At 38.1% G+C, this 20,931-nt stretch overlaps 2 protein-coding genes across 3 annotated transcripts in view; one reads left to right on the top strand and one right to left on the bottom strand.

Annotated features, from left to right (window-relative positions):
• Nucleotides 1–16,188, top strand: part of kdm7aa (lysine (K)-specific demethylase 7Aa) — a 31,659-nt gene extending 15,471 nt beyond the window's left edge. Inside the window, exons 5-18 of the mRNA XM_008400358.3 lie at nucleotides 2,246–2,387; nucleotides 2,999–3,185; nucleotides 3,268–3,430; nucleotides 6,406–6,493; nucleotides 7,556–7,662; nucleotides 7,755–7,846; nucleotides 7,920–8,006; nucleotides 8,144–8,386; nucleotides 9,732–9,856; nucleotides 10,230–10,333; nucleotides 10,424–10,518; nucleotides 10,609–10,766; nucleotides 11,677–11,981; nucleotides 13,250–16,188. Of these exons, the coding sequence (XP_008398580.1) occupies nucleotides 2,246–2,387; nucleotides 2,999–3,185; nucleotides 3,268–3,430; nucleotides 6,406–6,493; nucleotides 7,556–7,662; nucleotides 7,755–7,846; nucleotides 7,920–8,006; nucleotides 8,144–8,386; nucleotides 9,732–9,856; nucleotides 10,230–10,333; nucleotides 10,424–10,518; nucleotides 10,609–10,766; nucleotides 11,677–11,981; nucleotides 13,250–13,338 (1,985 nt within the window). The 3' untranslated portion in view covers nucleotides 13,339–16,188. The remainder of the gene's footprint in view (nucleotides 1–2,245; nucleotides 2,388–2,998; nucleotides 3,186–3,267; nucleotides 3,431–6,405; nucleotides 6,494–7,555; nucleotides 7,663–7,754; nucleotides 7,847–7,919; nucleotides 8,007–8,143; nucleotides 8,387–9,731; nucleotides 9,857–10,229; nucleotides 10,334–10,423; nucleotides 10,519–10,608; nucleotides 10,767–11,676; nucleotides 11,982–13,249) is intronic.
• A 1,128-nt stretch (nucleotides 16,189–17,316) lies between these two features.
• ndufb2 (NADH:ubiquinone oxidoreductase subunit B2) lies at nucleotides 17,317–20,712 on the bottom strand. Of its 2 annotated transcripts, none has more exons than XM_008400356.3 (4): nucleotides 19,098–20,712; nucleotides 18,818–18,962; nucleotides 17,522–17,592; nucleotides 17,317–17,406 (listed from the first exon to the last, which is right to left on the bottom strand). In XM_008400356.3, the coding sequence occupies exons 1-4, from the start codon at nucleotides 19,181–19,183 to the stop codon at nucleotides 17,403–17,405; spliced, it is 306 nt and encodes a 101-aa protein (XP_008398578.1). In that variant the 5' UTR covers nucleotides 19,184–20,712; the 3' UTR covers nucleotides 17,317–17,402. The 2 variants fall into 2 exon arrangements, with proteins under 2 accessions (XP_008398578.1, XP_008398577.1); XM_008400355.3 differs by having other exon boundaries at nucleotides 17,517–17,592; nucleotides 19,098–20,710.
• Nucleotides 20,713–20,931: the final 219 nt, after the last annotated feature.

The raw sequence follows: 20,931 nt of genomic DNA, 5'->3' as shown, positions 1-20,931 counted from the left end.
AAAACATCGGTTGATTTCTGTCGTTCGTTGAGTCCAATGTGCTGCTGTCAACTAGGTAGCTGGAGGCTTTTAGGTCAAATCTGACTGTTCGATTAATTAATGCGTTAAAATTTTCAGATTTATCTCTTAAAGTTGCATCAACCTTTTTTCCCGCATTTACAGCAGCACGTTGGTTTCTCCTGTGGCGGGTTCTCTGCAGCAGCTCCTGTTCTGCCTAAAAGCTAATGAAACGACCCGACACCAGGCAGCTAAGTGGCTGCTGCTGAGCAGGCGCCATCTGTGTGCCGATATGAGCAGGTTTCCAGGTTCATGGGGTTTTAACCCACTTATCGGGCATCAGGCGATGGCTGAATGGGTTCTAAATGGGTGATGGCTAAGCTTTCACTGCCCTCTCTGTGACCACTTCGCTTCCTTCACTGACAGCTCGCCACTTCCCAGCTCCTGTTACAAGCCCCATTACCAAGCCCACCAGTGTTTTTGTCATTAAGTTCAGATTACAGGCTCTGCCCCTCACTTTATCGCTTCCTCCACATGCACTGTTGAGCTCTAAGCCAAGGCGCAGGTGTTGTGACCAGGGACTGGGTGTCGGGTCGCCTTTTCTACACCTGGGAGAACATGGGACAGTGGAAATCAGGGCTGATATCTTCTCCAGCTTATGAGGCTTTGTATTTATCGGTGCTGCAAACGCAGTGTGTGGTCGGGAAGTGGAAACTTTATTTTGTATTTTTTGTTATTTATACACAATAGTACATGTTGACGGAACATATTTGAGTCATTTTTGTTTTAATTGGAAGCAAATTTAAAAGAGCTCATAATTTGATTGATTTGGAGTTAAATAAGTGGCGTTGTTTTTGTTCCCATTGAAGAAATAAAAGGTTAAGTCTAGGGCTGAAACGATTAATTGGTTTAATTGTGATTAATTGATTATTGAAATAATTAATCATTAACTGGAGTACATAGACTCAAAAAAAGTCTGGAAATCAGAGCTGATACTTTCTCCAGAAACAGTCAGATGAATTGTTAATAATCAATTAAGAAAATGATCGTCAACTAATTTAGCAATCAATTAATCGTTATCTATAATATACAGACTCAAAAAAGGACATTTGCAGAAAGACAACACACTCGGAGCAGATATAAAGCCAAAATATGTACATTCTGCATTTAAGATAAAATAAAAAAAATCTTTGTAAATGTTCTATCATCATAGTTATTTACTAATAAAATATTGTATGGACAAAAGTTGTTAAATTTCTTTTTTTGCTTTAAAATAATGGCTTTGACCGTCTTAAACTTGATTGATTTGTGTTTCAGCTGCTCTCTGCAGCTATATTGGGATATATGGGCGTAGGCCACATGACGCCAACACAGTCTCTGTATTCTACTGTAAAAACATTTGCATTCTTCAGAAAAATACAACTTGATGTAAAAAGTCACTCTAATCTGAGCTGAAACGTTGCAGATAGGACAGTTTATCTTGACACAGGGCCTTGTTTGGCTACAAAGTGTCATTCTGGTGTCACTGTCAGTGTTACTGACGCTGTAGCTTGTGGTCGTTTGTGCTGCTGTCGGAGTCGTGAAGCTGCTGTTTGAGGTCTGTCGGGTTTCCTGGCAGCTTCGCCTCACCGTGTGACGGACTGCCTTCGCTCCAGCTGTTCTCCGTCATCAGACACTGGCCAGCTGGGCCGTCAGAGGCGGGAGAGTGAGACAGGAACATGCAACGAGGCAATAAAAAAAGGAGGTGTGGGCGGGGAGTGGGGAGAACACAAGAACCAGCTGTCCTGGTTCGACATCCAGCCTTTCTGGACGGTGATTTGTAGCGCCCCAACTGTATCAACAGAGTCTCTGTTTTGGCTTTTTGCTCAGTTTTTCTCTCTGCATATCAAACATCCGGTTCCTGTATGCTTTTTCTCACCGCTTTAGCAGCATTTCCCTACAAGCTAAAGGCCCAACCGGCCTCTCACCTCCACTCACTCCCCTCCTCAGGGGACTGGTGGTCTGGACAGATTGTCTCGCTTGCATCCCGTTGTATCCCCTCCCCATGCTGCCACATTGATGCCAGTTTCCCTCAGGCTTCAATCTCTTGGAGCACACAAACATGGCAGCAAGCTGTTGACCCCTTTGAACCTCTCGCCCACTCAGCGGCCAATTAAAAACTTCTCATATTTAGCATTCAGAAATCCAGCAGCTGCAGAAGTTATCCTCTGATCCTCCATGAGCTGAAGAGTGCTTTTCTCCCATCTAGGTGGTGACAAGGTTATCGACGTGATTGATGTGGCACGGCAGGCGGACAGCAAGATGAAACTCAGCGAATTTATCAAGTATTTCACCAAACCACATCGACCCAAAGTCCTCAACCTCATCAGCCTGGAGTTCTCCGACACAAAGTAAGAGACTTTATTCAACTTTTTATATGACTTTATTTATTTGCAGTTTACAAATTAGGAATGTCTTAATAGAAATAAGTAGTAATAATGACTCATCTGCGTACAGTGAAATCCCTAACGTAACTGGAATTAGAGCTGAATTTGGATGTTAAAAATGGTTAAATAGAAGAAACTAATGAATTGTCTAAATGTAATTAAAATGTAACCTTAAATTATACATTTTCTTTTAAAAAAATGCCATTTGGAGTTGAATGTGGATGTTGTAAAAGAATATGTCCTCTAATTATGAAATAATTAGAGGAAAAGTGCAATGAATCGTCTGCATAGAATGTAAACTTAATGATGAAATTGGAGATAAATTGTAATGAATCGTCTACATACAATGACATTCTTTAAAAATTCACATTTTATTTTGTTTACAACCCATTTTAGTTTTCTAGGAAAACAGTAATGCATCATCTGCATACCATGAAATCCTTTCTGATTTTACTTTTTAATCATCTACATTTCATGTTGTTGCATTTTTTGATAGGAAGACAGTAATGTGTGTATAAAACCAGCTCCAATCTCTAGGTGGCTTTAATATTTAGCTTTTCTTCCTCAACCTGTAGGATGGCAGAATTGGTCGAGGTTCCTGATGTGGCCATGAAAATGTCCTGGGTGGAAAACTACTGGCCTGATGACTCGTTCTTCCCAAAGCCCTTCGTCCAGAAGTACTGCCTTATGGGGGTTAAAGACAGCTACACGGACTTCCACATAGACTTTGGAGGAACCTCAGTCTGGTACCATGTTTTGTGGGTAAGTTTCAGATTGGTGGTAGACGGGGCGGGTAATGGGAAGATGATCCGTCGTCTCCAACGCGTTTCTCTGTGACCGGCAGGGTGAGAAGATCTTCTACTTGATCAAACCCACTCCCACCAACCTTGCACTATACGAGGCATGGAGCTCCTCGCCCAATCAGAGCGAAGTGTTCTTCGGGGATAAAGTGGATAAGTGCTACAAGTGTGTTGTTACCCAAGGAACCACCCTGCTCATCCCTACAGGTTAGTGGTTTCACTTTCAACTGGATTTTACAAATGTTTTTAAACATTTTGTAGCAGAACCATTGGTTTGTTCAACAGAGTTCTTCTTCAGATGAAGTTAAAGAAAGTTAAGAGTTTAGAAAATATTCTAACATTCTCCATCTTGTTGACCCAACCGTGCTGGTCAACAAGGTGAATTGAACTTTGCAGACGTTCAAAGGGATATAAAATACTTTTTGCCCATCAATCTTTCTCTCCATCTGTCCATCCCTCCATTCATTTAGACATCCGACTTTCCACTTTTTATCCGTCCAACCATTTCTCCATTGGTTCATTCCTCCATCTGTTTTTTTCAATCCATTCATCTCTCATCAATCCACCTACTTTTGTCCTAATTAAAGCCCGATCACTCTAGAAATATCTTCTAAGTCCATTTAATTCTTCTATTGGCTGAAAACTTTCTAATCTCAAACTTTCTCACTGTATAGACATGAGATGCAAGAACATGTTAGCAATTAGCAACAAGTGCGTTTTTTTTTATCTTGCTAGCTGAGACGGTTTCTGTTGTCGTTCCTTACTCTCCTGATCCAGAGAAAGATAGCTCTGATAATGACAGACTGTTTACTCCCAAACAGCAGCCATCTTGGCCCGAGTCCAGCTCTTTGACAATGGGAACTGAAAAAACTGGTTTGATTCTGGTACAATCTGTGAACACGCACTGGAGCTAATGTACATGTAAACTTTGGTTTCACCTGAAGCTGAGGTCATTGGCTTTCAGCACTCACTTTGTTAAAATAATTGCACAACATCCTGAAACGGGACATCCAGTCCTGCTCTATGTGCTCCGTCTAGTCTGCATGTTTACGTTCTGAACAGACAGGAGATTAATAAGGCAAACGACTAAATATAAAACACCTGGAGATATTAGTTTTATGTCCAGAGTTTGTTTTAAATGTATTTTAATTTTGTTTGATTTAAATTACAGTAGAAATGTCTTTTATTCAGGTGAAATAGCAGCAAATTGGAACAAAGTTCACATAAAATAATAATTAGATTGCAAAGTAAGAGAAACTTACATGTACAGGCATTAGAAATGGCACGCTGAGATTCAATTAAATGTGCCCCTGTGTGGGATAATGTCTCTAGATTTTCACAAAACTGCATATTTTCTCGTCTAGTTTCAACTTGGTACACTTGAAAAAATACACAGTTAACTTATAAGTAACTTTTTTAGAAGTTATGTGAAATAATCTGCCTGTGAAACCAGTATTTATCAATATGACAAAACAAATTTCTGAAAGTTACTTGTAAGTTAGTTGTCTTTTTTCAACTGTACTTGGATATTTTCAGTAGAAACTAGATATAAAATACTTGGAAGTGTTAAACATTACCATTTGAGAAATGTACAAAATGTGCCTTAAGGTCACTTGGTGTGTTTTATTATTATTCCTGCTTGATTTTTAGACGCATTTTGCTTTTAAGCTTGTAATCTGACTGAAATATATAAAAATATGCAGGTTTTCCTGTTTGGCCCATCTGGATAGAGTGGAAGAAAAGCTGGGATGTTCTTGTAAAAATATTCAGAAGACGCCCACTGTCTGTTTTTATCAGACTAAATTTAAAATAAAACGTGCAGAAATGGAAGATGGGTTCGTTCTCAGATTCTCCTTGATTTTCTTTATTTTATTCATCTTTTATTTAGTTTGTCTAAGTAGCTTTTATGCATGTTTGTTTTTTTATGTTTTGCGATGCTCATCTTTATTCTTTTATAACTCCTAGTGAGAGTTTTATAAATAAATCCATTAATTCATAATTAAGTGGAAGAAAAATGATCTATGCATTATGCAGCTTCTTCCAGCTTTGCACGTGTAAGGATGGAAATTTTAGCCTTATTTTTCTTTGCAAATTTACTAGATTTCTGAAAGGAGTTTGTCTGAGCATGCATTATGAGGTTTTGTTTTAGGGCAGGGCTTTGACTAGGCCATTTTGCCTGGTTAACAGGAGGAATTCCGACTCGTTGCTCAGCATAACTCCACAAAATGTTAAAAATTCCTAATTTTATTGTTTTATATTTTTACATTCTGGAGTTCTTATACAATTATGACTTTATTCTGGTAATATTATAACTTTATTCTGGTAATATTATGACTTTATTCTCTTAACATTACGACTTTGTTCTCATAATTAAAAGTAACAAATATTAGCCTGGCGCTAACACTCCATCATAAAGTTGACCTGAATTCAAAGTTGAAATAAATAGAAAATGTAAAACTCGCTTGTCAAAACAAGATGGCCGCCCTGAAAAAATTTCCCCAAAAATGTAATCTTCAAAACCAAAAGCTTCATTAATCTATCACATAGATTTGTCACTCAGCCTGAAGATGAACTTTGCAGACGTTCAAAGGGTGTAAATACTTTTGCGGGACGCTCTAGCTCTTTTGCTAGCAGCACTTAAATGCTAATTACATAGCTGCTGACTATTAGCGTTGTTAGAGATGGTCGCCTCCCGTCACTCACCGAATGTCGAGCCTCTCATTCAGTGGAGTGAAGCTGACGTGTCCGGGATTATCCGTCCGTCAAGCTTCTCAATGGACTTTGGAAACTGATAGTACCCACCCAGACAGACAAAGCTCAGTTCGGCCCGTCAACTCCTGGACATCTCCAATCAGTCTTCCTCTGCAGGTTTGTGAAAGGGAGCCTTTTTGGCAGAGAGGCGGGAATTAAGTGGGGGTCAGAGAGCACAGTGGGTCAGACAGCCAGTGCATTATCAGGCCTGTCTGTCAGTCTTACAAACAAACAATCTGCTTCGTCTCACTTTGGCGTGTCATGGCTGCAGTTTGTTCTGGTTTTTTCACAATCCAAAGCCCAACAATAGGAGAGAAAAGTCTCAGTTTTGTATCTCTTAAATGAAAGTTGGCAACCATGTTGAATTTGTTTTTTAATGGAGTATTTTGTGATGGATTAAATGTTTCTCTGTGCTCTGCTGCCCCCTACAGGCTGGATCCATGGTGTTCTCACCTCTCAGGATTGCATGGCATTCGGAGGGAACTTCCTTCACAACCTCAATATTGGCATGCAGCTCAGGTTAACACCTCTAAAATGCTTATTCTTAACATCATTTATCACTTTTCTCAGCATCAATCAGGGTTTATAAATCCTTGAACATTTTTTCCAAGGTTTGGAAAGTTCTTGATTTCTGCATAAAGTCCTAAAAAAGTGTTTGCTATTCAAACTGCACAGTTTTGTATTAAAGTAAAATTGAAACCAGCTATTTTCATACTCCAAATAAAAAGATACACACATTATTTACTCACTGTCTGAAATTACATCATCCTTAACTTTCCATTTTTTTTAGGTTAGTTAGTCATAAAAGTTATTTCTGTTTGCTAAATGCCAGAAAACTTAAAAAAAAAGAAATGGTTACTTTAGTATTTAATTTGAGCAGGAAGGTTATTTACTTTAACACAATTTCTTTGGATTATTTCCGTGTATTGAATATTTATTATTAACCCAACTCTTTCAGAATGAGCTGCTTTAGGGCGTCCTGTCACTTTAAATCCAAATAAGAGCTGCTCCTGGCCAGGCCATGGTTGCTAGGTGACAGGGTTTGGGTTGCTAGGCGACGGGGCTGGGCTCAGTTTTAATAAGTCCCTTAGAATTACCAAAAGTATTTCTGTTTGAAAACTTATTGGGAACACTTTTCTTTTTTTATTTTGTTTTTGAATATTTATTTTTCTTAATGTCTCAATGACTTATTTATCTGTGTCATTGGAATAAAAATCTTATATTTTAAGTAACATTACCGAAATTGAGGCATTTATTTTGTTAAATTAGTTTTGTCAACTGTGGGAGACTATTTCAAAACGTAAAACTTTGCTCTATTTTAGTTTATCTTGTCCCTGCTTTATATTGTAGAATCCTTCTACAAATACATATTAATAACAGTAATAAATAAAGACATACAGAGGTGAATTGAAGCCGTTGATTGTGTTGGAAAAGTTTCATAACTTACCTTGAAAATGCTTAAAAAGTGCTTGAATTTTACTGTGGAAAACATTTAGTTTAATTAAACATTTAATCAATAAAGTATTTTTAATTGAAAAGTGTGCAAACCCTGATAAATTATCTATATGCTTTGTACTGTAGGTGTTATGAAATGGAGCGTCGCCTGAAAACTCCAGACCTCTTCAAGTTTCCATACTTTGAGGCCATTTGTTGGTATGTGGCTAAAAACCTCTTGGAAATGCTAAAAGGTGAGCGCGTAATGGAGCTAAATAAACATTTCTTTCTATTTTTCTTGTTGATTTTCATGTGTAAACCATGAATTTCCTGTTTGTCCTTCCAGAGCTACGTGAGGACAGCTGTCCTCCACCAACCTACCTTGTGGACGGAGTCAGGGCTTTAATCGGCGCATTGAGGACGTGGTTGAAAAGAGAGGTACTTTCATTTCAACGTCACGGTTCGTCCTCAGAGTTTGGACGTCTGCTCACCTTCTCCGTTGCTGTTCCAGGTGACCGAGCCGACCAGCGAGGTTCCAGATAACATCCGGCCCAACCATCTCATCAAGGAGCTGACCAAGGAAATCCGCTACCTGGAGGTAAGGAGGTTTGAAATATTTCACCCTACAGAGGATGTAGTTTTATTTGGTGAAGTGTTGTATTTGTCCATCTGTCCGTGTTCTCATGTTTTTGTCTGATTTGGACAAGTAAAACATGCGCTGCCTTCTCTTCTCAGGAGGAACCAGTGAGTGGCAGCAAGCCAATGAAATCTCAGGGAAGTGGCGTACCGTTGGGAGCAAATGGCTGCCTCACCACCCGCGCCCTGGAGAGGCTGTGCCAGGCGCGGCAGGCGAGGCGAGCCGCCCGGCGGCTCCGGGAGCAGCAGCAGCAGGCCCCCAAGACGCCGTCCAACCTGGACATCCTGGAGCAGCACACCATGGAGGTGCTGAAGAGGGTGGAGGTGGGGACGCTCGAAGAGGTGAGCTTCACATTTTCATACCTGGTTGATTTCTAACTGATCAGATCAGCTGGTTTTTAGTTTAGAAGAGTCTAAAGTGTGACCTGGGGGGGGGAAGGTCATTTGAATAATAATAATTTAAGAATAACCTAAAGATGAAATTAAAAATTTAAAACGGATAATGTTGGGTTGTTTATGAAAAGACAATCAATCTAGAAAAAGATTATTTGGATATTGTGTTTTTTTTTTTTTTTAAGTCCCAACCAGACGATTTTTGGCTCTAAGTTAATGTTTTATAGTCTCTGGAAAATGAGCCATTTCAAAAGTCTTCTGTAACATCGCAAATCAGCAGGCACTACCCGTTTCCTAGCAACCCCAGCGGAATTCCGCCCGTTTCCTAGCGACCCCAGCGGAATTCCGCCCGTTTCCTAGCAACCCAAGCAGCCAGCATGTTTTTTCAGCTGGTTTTACTGATTTATGCACTGTGCAATGGCTGCTGGAAAAGACAACTGTTTTGTTGTTGACTTACCATTCAGAAACCACTTGCTGCATTCTTGTTGGTTGTGCAGGAGGCTCCGCTTCTGCTTTTCAAGCATGTATGGTTGTAAAACTCTATGGACCTCGGTCCACCAGAACTGTTGTTTGAAATGGATAAAGCCGCTTCTTTCAACTATGTAAATTTTAGCCAGAAGAGGGGTCAAAGGTCAAGCCAGAAATGTGTTGGTGGACACAAAGATGTGCAACTTTCTAGGGGAGATTTAACCTGGTAGTAATGTGGATGTAGTTTTACATTGGAGCCTGTAGGGGGAGCCACATCCTGTTTTTTTTTTTTTTTTTATAACTTTATTTTTATTTTTGTTAATGTTATTAGAACACAATCAAGAAAAAAAATCAAACAATAGAAATTATAAAACAATAGAGAGAATAGAAAATATAAGAAACAAAAAATACAGAATAAAAACAAAAATCACATAAGGGGGGGCTCATTTTTGTAACACAAAATAAAAACAGAAGGGGACCATTCCTATCCAAAATTAGTCCTGTCTCGATGTGAAGTTTGTCCATTTTTCCCATTTGTCCATGCATTGCTGTTCCTGTGTCCTCAGTCTATATGTTAGAATCTCCATCTCAAATAATGAGTTCACAGTCTGTATCCATTCCTTCGTGGTAGGAGGTTCAGGTTTGCACCACTTCCTGGTTATGACCTTTTTGGCTGCCACATCCTGTTTTTATTTGTTAAATCAATCATTGAAAGTCCAAAACTAATGAAATCCATGCCCTTGAAGAGTGATATGTAAATTTTGATCATAACCATAAATCTTGCTGTTTTGTTTCCCGTCATGACGTGTCGTCCTTGTTCCTCCAGGATCCAGCGTTTTGTGCCAAGGTTCTCGGAAAGTTCAACAAAGTATCGACTGCATCGGCAGCAGCTGCGGAGTCCTTGGAGGACAACCACCTACGTCTCATGTTGGTCAACGGCAGAATCATCCGGTAAGGCAGCAACCCAACACATCAAACTACCGGATACATGAAACCAGATGTTTACATTCCTGGAAAATCCTCTTTTTTCTCCCTTTTTTTTGACTTTTCAAGCGCAGAAATGTTCTTGATTTTTCTATAAATTGTCAGAGATTAATCTAAATATTTCTGAGTTTTTTGGCAGAAATGTACTCTTTCTTTTTTTTTCTATTTACAGTGGCCCTGATATGCTGAGTTTTATTTCACTGAACTTCTAAAGTCATAGAAAAGTCCTTATAATTAATCTGAAAGCTCAAAATTAAAACTATTGTGCTAATTTCCTTACAGCAAAATTAATTTAATTTGTCAATAATTACAAAAAAGGTTTGTTTTTTGTGTGTTTTAGAGATTTAAGGCGACCGGGTAGCAGTCCGGTCAAGACGGAGGGTGAGCAGTCATGTGTCGACCAAAGCCCACCAAAGAGCACAGCTGAGAAAGCATCGCTCCTCAGTAGGAGAACCGCAACTTTCCACCAATAAACCAGCTTTGTTTTTTTATTATAAATGCCCTGAGCTGAATGTTTTGCTCCTCTGTTTGCAGGGCGACTGGAGAGGGTGAAGAACGAACTCAGGGAGGAGACCTCAGGACACTCCGGCGTCTCGGACGTGGACTCGGACAGCGACTCTCCCTCCGAAGTAAACGACCTTCTTCTTCTCTCCTTCAAAGCGTTTAGCTGAGACCTGCTGGTTGTTGCCATGGTTACTGAGAAATCCTGTCCTTTTTAGAGTAAATCGTCGTCGTCTTCGTCTTCTGACGACGATTCGGAGAGTTCCCAGGAGGAAGATGAGGAGGAAGAGGATCAGCAGCAGAACGGCTCAGGGCACAGCATGGATCTGGACCAGTCGGGTCAGAAACTCAGGCACAAACACAAACCACTCAAACGGTGAGTTCCAGCTGAAACATTCAGCACTCGGACAGAAAGCCCTTGAAAATGCTGGAATTTCTATTGTTTTAGAGGTTTGGAAAGTTTTTGATTTCTGTGTAAAATCCTTGAAAGTATCCAAACGGCACAGTTCAGTACCAAAGTGAAACTAAGTCTCCATTGAAACCAGATATTTTTAAGACAGATATTTGGTTTTCTACTGTTTGAAGTTAAATCTGACTAAACTTTTCTTCCTCTGGATTAGTTGGAATAATTTCTGTTTGCTAAATGACTGAAGACTAAGCAAGAACATTTTTTTTTTGTGTTTCTATGTATATTTACTTTGATATTAACAGTAATAAATATCACATTACAGTAGGGCTGAAACGATTAATTGTGATTAAACGGTTGAAATAATCGTCAACTAAGTAATTAACTAAGCAACACAATCAGTGCAGTAATTAAGTCAAAACTGTACAAAATGCATATACATTTTGTTTTTAAGATTAAAAAAAGTCTTATTTGTCTGTAAATGTGTTCTGCCCAGAACTCCTCAAGCAGGAAGAGTTTTAGCTAAAGGAATGCTTTGTATTTTAGGCAGCAAAAAGTTTATTTACTTATTAAAAATGGAATTCAGTTGTTTGTTTGTATGTTTTAATTGCATTTCTTACATTGTGTAGAACAAGCCTAAGTGGGTAAATGAAAAATTAGCAGCATGTGCCCATTTTTTATTTAATAGTCGGAATAACCGATTAATTGGTTAACCGAATATTCAGTAATTAAAATAATTTAGTTGCAGCTCTATATAATAGTTTTTTGTTTGTTTGTGTTGTTTCTGTCTCCAAAAGTTTAAAAACTTGCGTTGAAAAGTGATTTTTACTGTGGGGAAAAGTGAAGGAACGCCGTCTGACTGGTGACGTTTGGTTTGCAGAGAACGTCCTACCTCACCCAGCACAGAGGAGGCCATTCAGGGGATGCTGTCCATGGCTGGCCTGCTGGAGGAGGCGCCGTCGCCGCAGGATTCCTGGTGGGCCGGTTCGACCCAACGCTCGCTGCAGGGGGGCAAGAGCCCCATGGACAGCCAGGGCAACAGCAGCAGCGAGGCCTGGGACAATCAAGGGCTCCCCAGCCCCAATACGGAGTACCAGTACTGTGACCCCTCCATGTCTCCGCCGCTGCACCCTTCCAAGAGGAACGCGCCCAACCCTCCCCCCATCAGCAACCAGGCTACAAAAGGTTTGGCAGTCAGACTACTCAACTTTTAACGGGGGAATATTATACAAAAGTCACTTTCTGAACCTTCAATTTCAGCTGCTTATCAAAACAATGCAAGTGCTTAAAACGACACCACCAGCTGTTTTTTGTCAACAACTTAACATTTTTTTTGCTGTGTGGAAAATCAGCCATTTGAAAAACTTCCGGAATGTTGCGTCACATTCTATTGGCGCTGCCTGTTGCCTAGCAACCCCAGCAGAGTTCCGCCCGTCGCCTAGGAACGCAAATGGAACTCCAGCACGTTTGGCCAGCTGGTTTTACTGCTGTATGCGCTGCACAGACTTATATACTGCAAAAACACAAAATCTGACAAAGTATTTCTGTATTATTTCTAGTGCAAATATTTTGATACACTTAAAGTAAGACTGAAGTAACTTTTCAGCAAGATGTAAGAGTTTGTTTTAAGTCAATAATTCCTTAATATTAATTTAAAAAGTACTAGTATCACAGGTAGATTATCTAATGTACAACATGGGAAAAATATATTGTTACAAGTGAAATAATCTGCCATTTTTAATCAATATTAAGGAATTATTGATTTAAAGCAAACTAATATATCTTGCTCAAAAGTTACTTTTATCTTATTTGAAATTTAATAACATATTTGTAGTAGGAAGTAGAGCAAATATACTTTGCAGTTTGTAATGTGTTTTTTCTCACTTTTATCCACAATTCAGTAATAATTATGTTCATTTAGCATAAATTCTGCCACGAGCTCTTTGAGTGTTTTGGTAGCTTTCTAGTCATAAAGTTGTTAATTTTGCAGAATAATTTTAATTTATTATTTTAAAAGCACAGATTCCAACCTAATAAGGAAAGTAGATCTAAAACGTGTTAATGGTGCTTTTACTGCTGCTGTTTGTGGAAAGAAATGTTTCTTTTATTTATTAAATCTGTTTTTAAACACATTAACTGGTTACTTTTTCATTTATTGTTAAAGCTATTAAGAGCTGCAGGTTATAGATTGGTCTGCTACACTTTGTTTAGTGTAAAATATGGTGGTGGCAGCATCATTCTGTGGTAGTTTTCCTCAGAAAAAGAGGCTAAATACAGATTTTTTTCTTCTACTTAGCAATAATTCCTAAAAGAAATATTTAATTTTTGTGCAGTTATTATTACTATTGTGGTAAATAATACAAAAAAATTGTAAAATTGCTAGTTGTCTTAAATACATACATGTTCTTTTTAATAATTTGGTTTTATGATGTTTATTGTTGGTTTTTTTGCAGGTAAAAGGCCCAAAAAAGGAATGGCAACAGCCAAACAGAGACTCGGCAAGATCCTAAAACTCAACAGACACAGTCGTGTTTTTGTTTGACGCGCTTCCTGAAACTTCAAACTCAAAGAAGAAAAAAGATAATTTGCCATCAGTTCTCAAAGAAGTAAAAAAAAAAAAACAGAGAAAAGAAAAGAGAGAAACTTTGTTTTTTGTCACTTTGGTGCCGGAGAAAAGAAAAACATGGAGACGCCCGCAACGGACCGGATCTGAAAACACGCTCACTGTGCATGCTGAGGAGACAGGGTATTGAGTTTGAGCAAATCTTCACAGGAAATAATAAAAATAAAAGCACACTAAGAACAAAAAAAGAGAATTACGTGAATTTTCATGTGGATTAAATTGAAGTTTCAGCAGGAATTCGAGTCCAAGAGAACCTGCGATGAGTTGGTGCTTCGAGGAATTAAAAGAAAGAAAAAAAAAATGGAGGCGGCGACGAACTGAAATTTCAAAATGGTGCTTCTTGTTTTGTATTTTTCCACTCGTGCTTTTCCTTCCTCCCTCTTTTTATCTCAATCACACCAGCAATAATGACTTTGGAGCGAGAGGAGAGGCGGAGAGCGGGAAGAGAGCGCTGCCAATTTGTTTCCAATAGGATTTAACTTTAATTTATTTCTCATTTTATCAGTTTTCAATGTGTTTATGGATTATGTATTTATTAATTGAAAGAATTGATTTTATTATGAAATGACCATGAAACCTTTAGTTTTAAGGGTTTTAAGAGGTTTTTCTTTTCTTTTTTTAATCTTTAAACATTTTTGTAAATGTGGATGTTTTTAGTCTTGAGTAGCAGTTGACCTTCGACCTTTCTAACTTTCTGTCGTCACAAATCTTTTCCTTCTGCGGTTGACTTGAGCCTGTGTTGATTCCCGTCTCTTCCCAGTGATTTTTGGGCGATGTGTGAGTAGAGACTTAGGTTAGATTTATTTCTTTCACGCCTTCACCTGAACATTCTCAGTTAGTGCCACTTAACTTTAATTAGCAAAAAAAAAAAAACTAAATATCTGAGCCACTGTGGTCGGTACAAAGTATTTTAGTAGTTTTCAGACCCCTTGAACTTTTCCTATTTGTTACTTTAAAGAAAAATTATGATACACTGAGATAATAGTAGAGAAAAATTTAGAGTATTAGTTCTGCATTCCAAGCAAATAATTTAAAATCGAATTAGTTTATTGTTCTCATTATATTGGCAACTACAGGGGGCCGAGTTACACGCCAGAGGGGATCCCATAACTGAAATTATACACTCTTCTTTCTTTATTCAATATATTTATTTTCAACCACAATTCCTTCCTTTTTTATCTAATAAATGTAAAGATGAAAATTCATAACCTCAGCATGATTCTGCCACCACCATAAATCCCCCCAGTGTTCAGTTCAGGGTGGAGTGCAGTGTCAGTTTTCTAACTTTTTTTTTTTTGCACTAATTAATGTAAGAATATATTTTAATTAGTTTTATGTTTGTTAAAAACTTGAGTCCCACAGCATGACTCTGCCACCTCCATATTTCCCAGTGTTCAGTTCAGACTGAGCTGCAGTGTTGGCTTTCAATCACAAGCTTATATTTATCTTTTTGACTACTTCACATATAAAATGGGAGACGTGCATTTTTAAATACATTTGTTTTTGGCTACAAACTCTTGATTCCCACAGCATGATACTTCCACCACCATGCATTTTTCACTGGAGGTGGTCTTTTCAGTTAAAAGTGGTGCACTGTTAGTTTTCTGCCACAGTCTGATTTATTTTTTTTACAAATTAATATTTTGGGCTAAAATATAAATTCCCACACCATGATTCTGCCACCACCATGTTTCACAATGTAGACTCTATTCAGCTCAGATTGTGTACATCTAGTTTTTCCCCCCCAATATAAACATGGCAACTAATCAGATTCCCTTAGTATTATGTTGCCACCACCAAGTTTCAAAGTCGAGATTGTGAATTTGGTGAATTTATTTTAGGAAGGAAGTTGGGGTTTGTTTTAACTTGATGTACAAAAAAAAAGGATTATGCAATGCAATACTTCAGGTTTGTCACGTGAAAACTATAATTAAATTTTGTGCTTTTAAAGTGACAAAATGGGGAAAAGTTCAAGGGGTAGAAACACTCGAAGTGTTCAGAAAAGCGAGGAACCTCCGATGGGAATGAGTGAGTATTTTTATTTTATGTTGTGAAACGTGAGCAGTTCTTCACTCTCAGGGAATGATGCCATGGACATTAACCTCCGATTTACCACCAGCCACATCATCACGGATGCAGACAGGACGCTCTCAGCTCTCCCAGGACTTTCAGGAAGTCCTGCTTCCGAGAAGCTGAGGTTTGTTTTCAAATTTCAAAAAAAGAAAAAGGATAAATAAAACCTCCATTTCGAGGTTTTTCAGGTTGCCGTCACTAGTCGTTGTATCTTCTGGTGTTGTCCCTCAAACTTCCAAGTTGTGTTCAGCTCAGTGTTACTCATTCATCACCTTCCTGGAGTTGACCCTTGACCTCGTCAGTGAACTGCCATATAGCTTTAAGACCATTCTGTGAACAGTGAGGCTGGGAAAACTTTTCTCAGGTTGACCTACAAGTAACTGTGTGATGATCGCCAGGCTGATTCCCTACACTACACTCTTTTTCACTTATTTGCATGTCAAGTCATTTAAGAATAAAAAAAGAAAACGCGAGCTGGCCCGCAGGCAGGGTTTGTTTATAAGCTGTAGTATTCACACAGGATTTATCACCTCCCTCCTCTTCCTGCTTTTTTTAAGCATTTGTGTTGTCGGTTCTTGCAAAAAATTGCTTCTGATTTGAAATCTACAAACACTGGCTAACTGTGACACTGTTGATGCGTTGCATTTGTTTCTGCATTTCAAAAATTGCTTGTAAATAAAAAAGAATGAACATGGATGTCCGCGCCTTCTTAAGTCTTACATTTATCTAAAAACGGAACGTTGGCAGCTAGCTAGTTTTTTTCCCCCAGTATCACAAGTGCTAGTTCCCATTTCGAAAATTGCTTATCAAAATTAAAACGTCTTTGTTAAATTTTGTCTGGACATAACTTTCATTTCGTACATTGTATTTCCCCCTCACGGACCTTTTTTTTTGTCAGCCACATTGGTTTGAATCGCTCTCAAACATCGAGACCGTTGAGGCTACCGCTGCTAGTTAGCAGCTAGCTATTTGTGTGTCTCGGGTCCAAATTTATCAGCCGATGGCTGGACGAATTCCGCATTTTAATTGCTTGTAAAATCTAAAATACATATTTTTTTTCTCTTTATTTTAAATTGTCTTGACATGATCATTTAATTCCGTTTTGTCTAATTTTTTCTCGCGGGACTTTTATGTCAGGCAAATATTTGAGTCGCACTCGGACGTTTTCATTGAGGCTACCGTCGCTAGCTAGCTTGTTAGCTGTTTTGCATCTGTTATGGGTAAGAGCAAATTTATCACCAGTTAGCTGGACGATGTTCGTACATTTCAGTGGAGTCAGAGATCATGAATTCCATTAATAATTGTATTAAATCTTTAAATTTGAGTTGGCGAAACTGAATACTGCAGTTAAACTGAATTTAAATCGAAAACTTCATCCATCATCGTCTAACTTCTTTAACATCACAGTCGGATTTTATCAAATTTGTCTTTTGGAGAGAAATCGACCTGAAATTCGCTCAAGTTATTTTTGAAATGGGCCAAAATTCATCAATTTGAAACTACATACATATGAAATGTTCGTACTGGAGTCTTTAACCCTTTCCAGACTTTGTTTCTTGCTAGTTTTGTTTTGTTTTTAGCCTACTTCATGTTGTCAGACAGGCTCAATTAAAGTAAAAATCTTAACTCAAATGTATAATTTCAAGAGAGGCAAGAATTTCTATAATATTTTGAAAATATTCCATCTATTTTCTAAAGTCTCCTTTAGTGGTTTTTATAAGAACAAGAGTTAGACATCAACTCTTTAAGCCAAACATTTTTTAGTTTTGTTAATTAGTAACTTTTTTTTTCTAAAAAAAAAAAAACCTCCAAAAAACTGAAAAGTGTAACTTAAAGATAACTTTATTATATGTACAACGACGACTTCAGAACATCTGCAGGATTTCTCGCAAAACTGCTTCAGTTTGTTGTCATCTGCAAAAGAAATACGCTTGTTTAGAAACGGTGGAAAGGATATTTACTTTAAAATAAGTGAAAGGAGTTCCTGAACCAAACTGAGGTTTATTTAAAATGAAGAGGAGCACCTTACTCCTCGTCATCCGGCGGGATGCCGAGCTCCTCGTCTGTCCACCTGGAGGCGTCAGGCCAGGGGAAGTGACCCTGTAAAGAAAGGTAAGAATCGTCTTGATTCATCTGCCTGAGCTTTTCACAACCGCTTCATTAGATAATGTTTTTTTTTTTTAGGCAAACCACTTTGGTGATAATGAGACAAAACAATTATGAGTCCAACTCATTTTCACATTGGGCCATCAAGATCATGAATTAAATGGCTGATTGTGTCAGAACCTATTGATTAAACTCACTAAACTGTTAATTCTAAATATTTGTATTTGAAAAATACATATTTAAATAAAAAAAAAATACATTTTTTCACACTTAGTCCCTCCAGATTTTCATAATTTAATTTATTACAATAAAAATCAGATTGTTGTGAAGCTAATTTAGAAATATTTGCAAGAAACTGGGCATCTATTAATGACAGTAGATGTGATGATATGAAGTAGTTTTTGAAAACAAGAAAAAAACTAATAATTTGACATTTTAGTGAAGTTGAGGTAGAACAGGCATAGAAGAAAAATACTGCCACCTGCAGGTTGGAGTTAGCATTACTTAAACTCAATGCTTTTGACAATTTGAGGAAAATTCAAAATAAATTCACAAATATGGTTATGTGTAAAAAGTGCTGGGATTTATTTTATTTTATTTTTTTACTTTCCATGAAAAACTAGCAGGGCTAATTGATGTAATTTAGCAGTATGCAGGTAACAGCAGCTTGGATTTGATTGATAAAATATTTATGCATCCCTCTGGAGTAAATAAGGCCGGATTTGGCCCCCAAACCTTCAGCTCGACAGAAGTTAACATCTTGTTATATTTGACATCATTAAATAAGTTCAATACATGTGATTTAGAGCCTTTAGCTGCAAAATCTCAATCATTTATGCAACATCCCCTTTTCTTTCATGCAGGCATGGAGCCGCTGACTTAATCTGGATTAAACAGAAGTGAAAATAATTGATAATCATTTTAATTGTGTTTCTTGATCAGTTGTTTTTAAGACTAGTTGTGGGTTTAGAAAGTGTTTCACGGCGATGTTTTCCCGTAAGGAGTTAGGATTAGGGTTACTGATGAAAGATAATGATGATATTAACAGTGCAGGAAGAGGCAATAGCGAACAGGACTAATATAAAACCTCCACCCAAAAATAACAGAAAAAAATATATAACCCTTCATCAGTTTACCATAAATTTATTTAAAAAAAAATCACATAAAAAAACAAACCATTAAGATGTCAGTTATGATTAAATGATTCTGCCTCACGTACCAGGATCGCATCTGGGTCGTGCCAGCAGTGCCAGAGGATCCAGAACCACATAGCCCCGCTGAGGAACTCCGACTCGAACTTTTGCTTCTTGGTTAACTGCGGATACTGTCTGTACTGCGGCTCAATGTGCGGTCCGCCGCTGGCCCTGCAACCGAAAAACAGGCGTTAAACGTCCGCAATCAACCAGGCTGCGCCAAAATACTGTTTATGTTCCTCCTGCGGATTTATGCTAACATATTCGGGTAATTCTGCGGCTAGGCGAATGTTGTAGCTAGCTTACTTTCTGCTGGTTATCCGTCCTGGGCCGGGCCTAAGCAGCCCGGTTCCGGCCCGCAGGACTCCGATCGCCCTTCCAAAGGAAGACATGATCGATAATAGATTAAAACCCCGTCCAGGAAGGGGTTTGATGTGGACTAAATGCTCCCGAAGTCACCTTCCCTGTCTGGTCAATAAACGACCTCAGAACAACGTCAGCTCCGATTGGACAGGAATTGACGTCACCGTTTGTGGATTCGGTTAACACAGCGCCCTCTGTCGGTCAACAGGGGAAAAACAGCTTTTGCTGTAAAAAAAAACAACTTATTTTTCACAACGTTGGGATAAAAATATAATGCCTGCGATGGCGTATTGGGGCCACTGCAGATTGAAAAGAAGGATTAGTAAGAGCTTTTGTCCTAGTAAATTTTCAACTTTTCAAACTCAGAAATATCCGTTTTTTGTTGCGGAAAGATTCATCTCAAAATTTGAGTTTTTTTCTAGCTAATTGTCAACCTTTCAACCTAAAAAAAACCCTCCCATGTTTATTGTAGAAAATCTGAGATTAACCTCAAAATTTCTTAATTATTTTGGCAAAAGTTTACTCCTCTTTATGCTGTCTTAAAAACCTAATGGTGGAGAATGTTTGGATGAAACAAACCTGTATAACTGGGTCTAACTTCATAAAGGGCCTACTTAATGATCAATCTACTGTAAGTTGCATAAGTAAAAATAATTTTGTTAGGGCCCACATCTTCCTAAATTCAGTCCTGGGTACCGGAGTAATAAACCCAGCATTCCTGAAATCTATTCTGTCTAATTGAGTCACTAATTGTTCAAAATAAATTGTTGACATCACCTTATTTAAGGTTATTCTTGTTGTTGTCTTATTATACAAATGTGAGTAAAATGGCTTATTCCATTTGAAGTGACCTCAGATGCTGAGATTAAACTGAAAAATTAGAAACTACACCTCCATCAAGGAGCAGTCAAAATAAAATAAAAAACTATTATTTTCCCTGTTTAAAGAGGATATGGACTGGAAATTTTAATTAAATCATAGATGTCATTTTAAAATTATACCTAATTTAAGATTTTCATTGCCAACATTATCAGTAATCACTTATCTTATCCGCTAGATGGGGCTAAAGTTAAACTAATATTTTAAAGTGAATATGGTGTCTGTTCTGTATGTTCCAACTATCTTTGACATCGTTAAGGGAAAAATTTGGTGTTTGTGTAACATAAATCTGGAACTGCTGGGATGATTTAATGTTTGCTGTCGTGTGTTGGACTTTCCCCAAATCAGAGAAAATATTCATCTTCTCCACCAGCACAGCTTAGGAAAAAAAACCCCTAAAAAGCCAAGTCATAAAGTCAAGATCAACCTCTCGGTCTGAGGTCTTTCGTTTAAGAACAATCCAGCACGAAAACAGGAAATAACATTGTTTCGAGAACGCGCACGGCGCCGCCGCCCTAATTGGGGGGAAAAAAAAAAAATCGACGCCATCTTGTTTTAGGTCGAGATCCATCTTCACCAAATAAAAAGAAGGCTACATCTCATGATTTGACAGCTATCTCGTATATTTTGTGTAGACACAACACGTTACCGACATAGCTGTTTTAAAAGGTAATTCATATGAATGCTTTGTTCCTAAACGGACATTAATGTGACATTGTTACCTAATGGCGCCTGGCCGTTAGTGCTCTCCGGTTGCGCCCCTCTCCCCTCTCAGCTCAGAGCCCGCCCACAAATACTAACTGCATGATGTCATCATAAACCAACCATTTCTAAAAAAAAAAAAAAAAAAAAAAAAAGACAGTTTTCATCACTTGCTTTCTTTCTTTCCTTCCTTCTT

Source organism: Poecilia reticulata, chromosome 23 (genome assembly GCF_904066995.2).
Source record: "Poecilia reticulata chromosome 23, P_reticulata-male-v2, whole genome shotgun sequence".
Classification (NCBI taxonomy): domain Eukaryota; kingdom Metazoa; phylum Chordata; class Actinopteri; order Cyprinodontiformes; family Poeciliidae; genus Poecilia; species Poecilia reticulata.
Note: the sequence above shows the minus strand (reverse complement) of the source record. Positions and strands in the feature narration are given on the sequence as shown.

Excerpts from the sequence above, each read along its gene's own strand:
- ndufb2 (XM_008400356.3), bottom strand. The coding sequence starts at position 19,183 with ATGTCTTCCTTTGGAAGGGCGATCGGAGTCCTGCGGGCCGGAACCGGG. Across the intron at positions 18,963-19,097 it reads GGACGGATAACCAGCAGAAA|GGCCAGCGGCGGACCGCACA; the intron begins GTAAGCTAGCTA and ends TTTCGGTTGCAG. Across the intron at positions 17,593-18,817 it reads ACGACCCAGATGCGATCCTG|GGTCACTTCCCCTGGCCTGA; the intron begins GTACGTGAGGCA and ends CTTTCTTTACAG.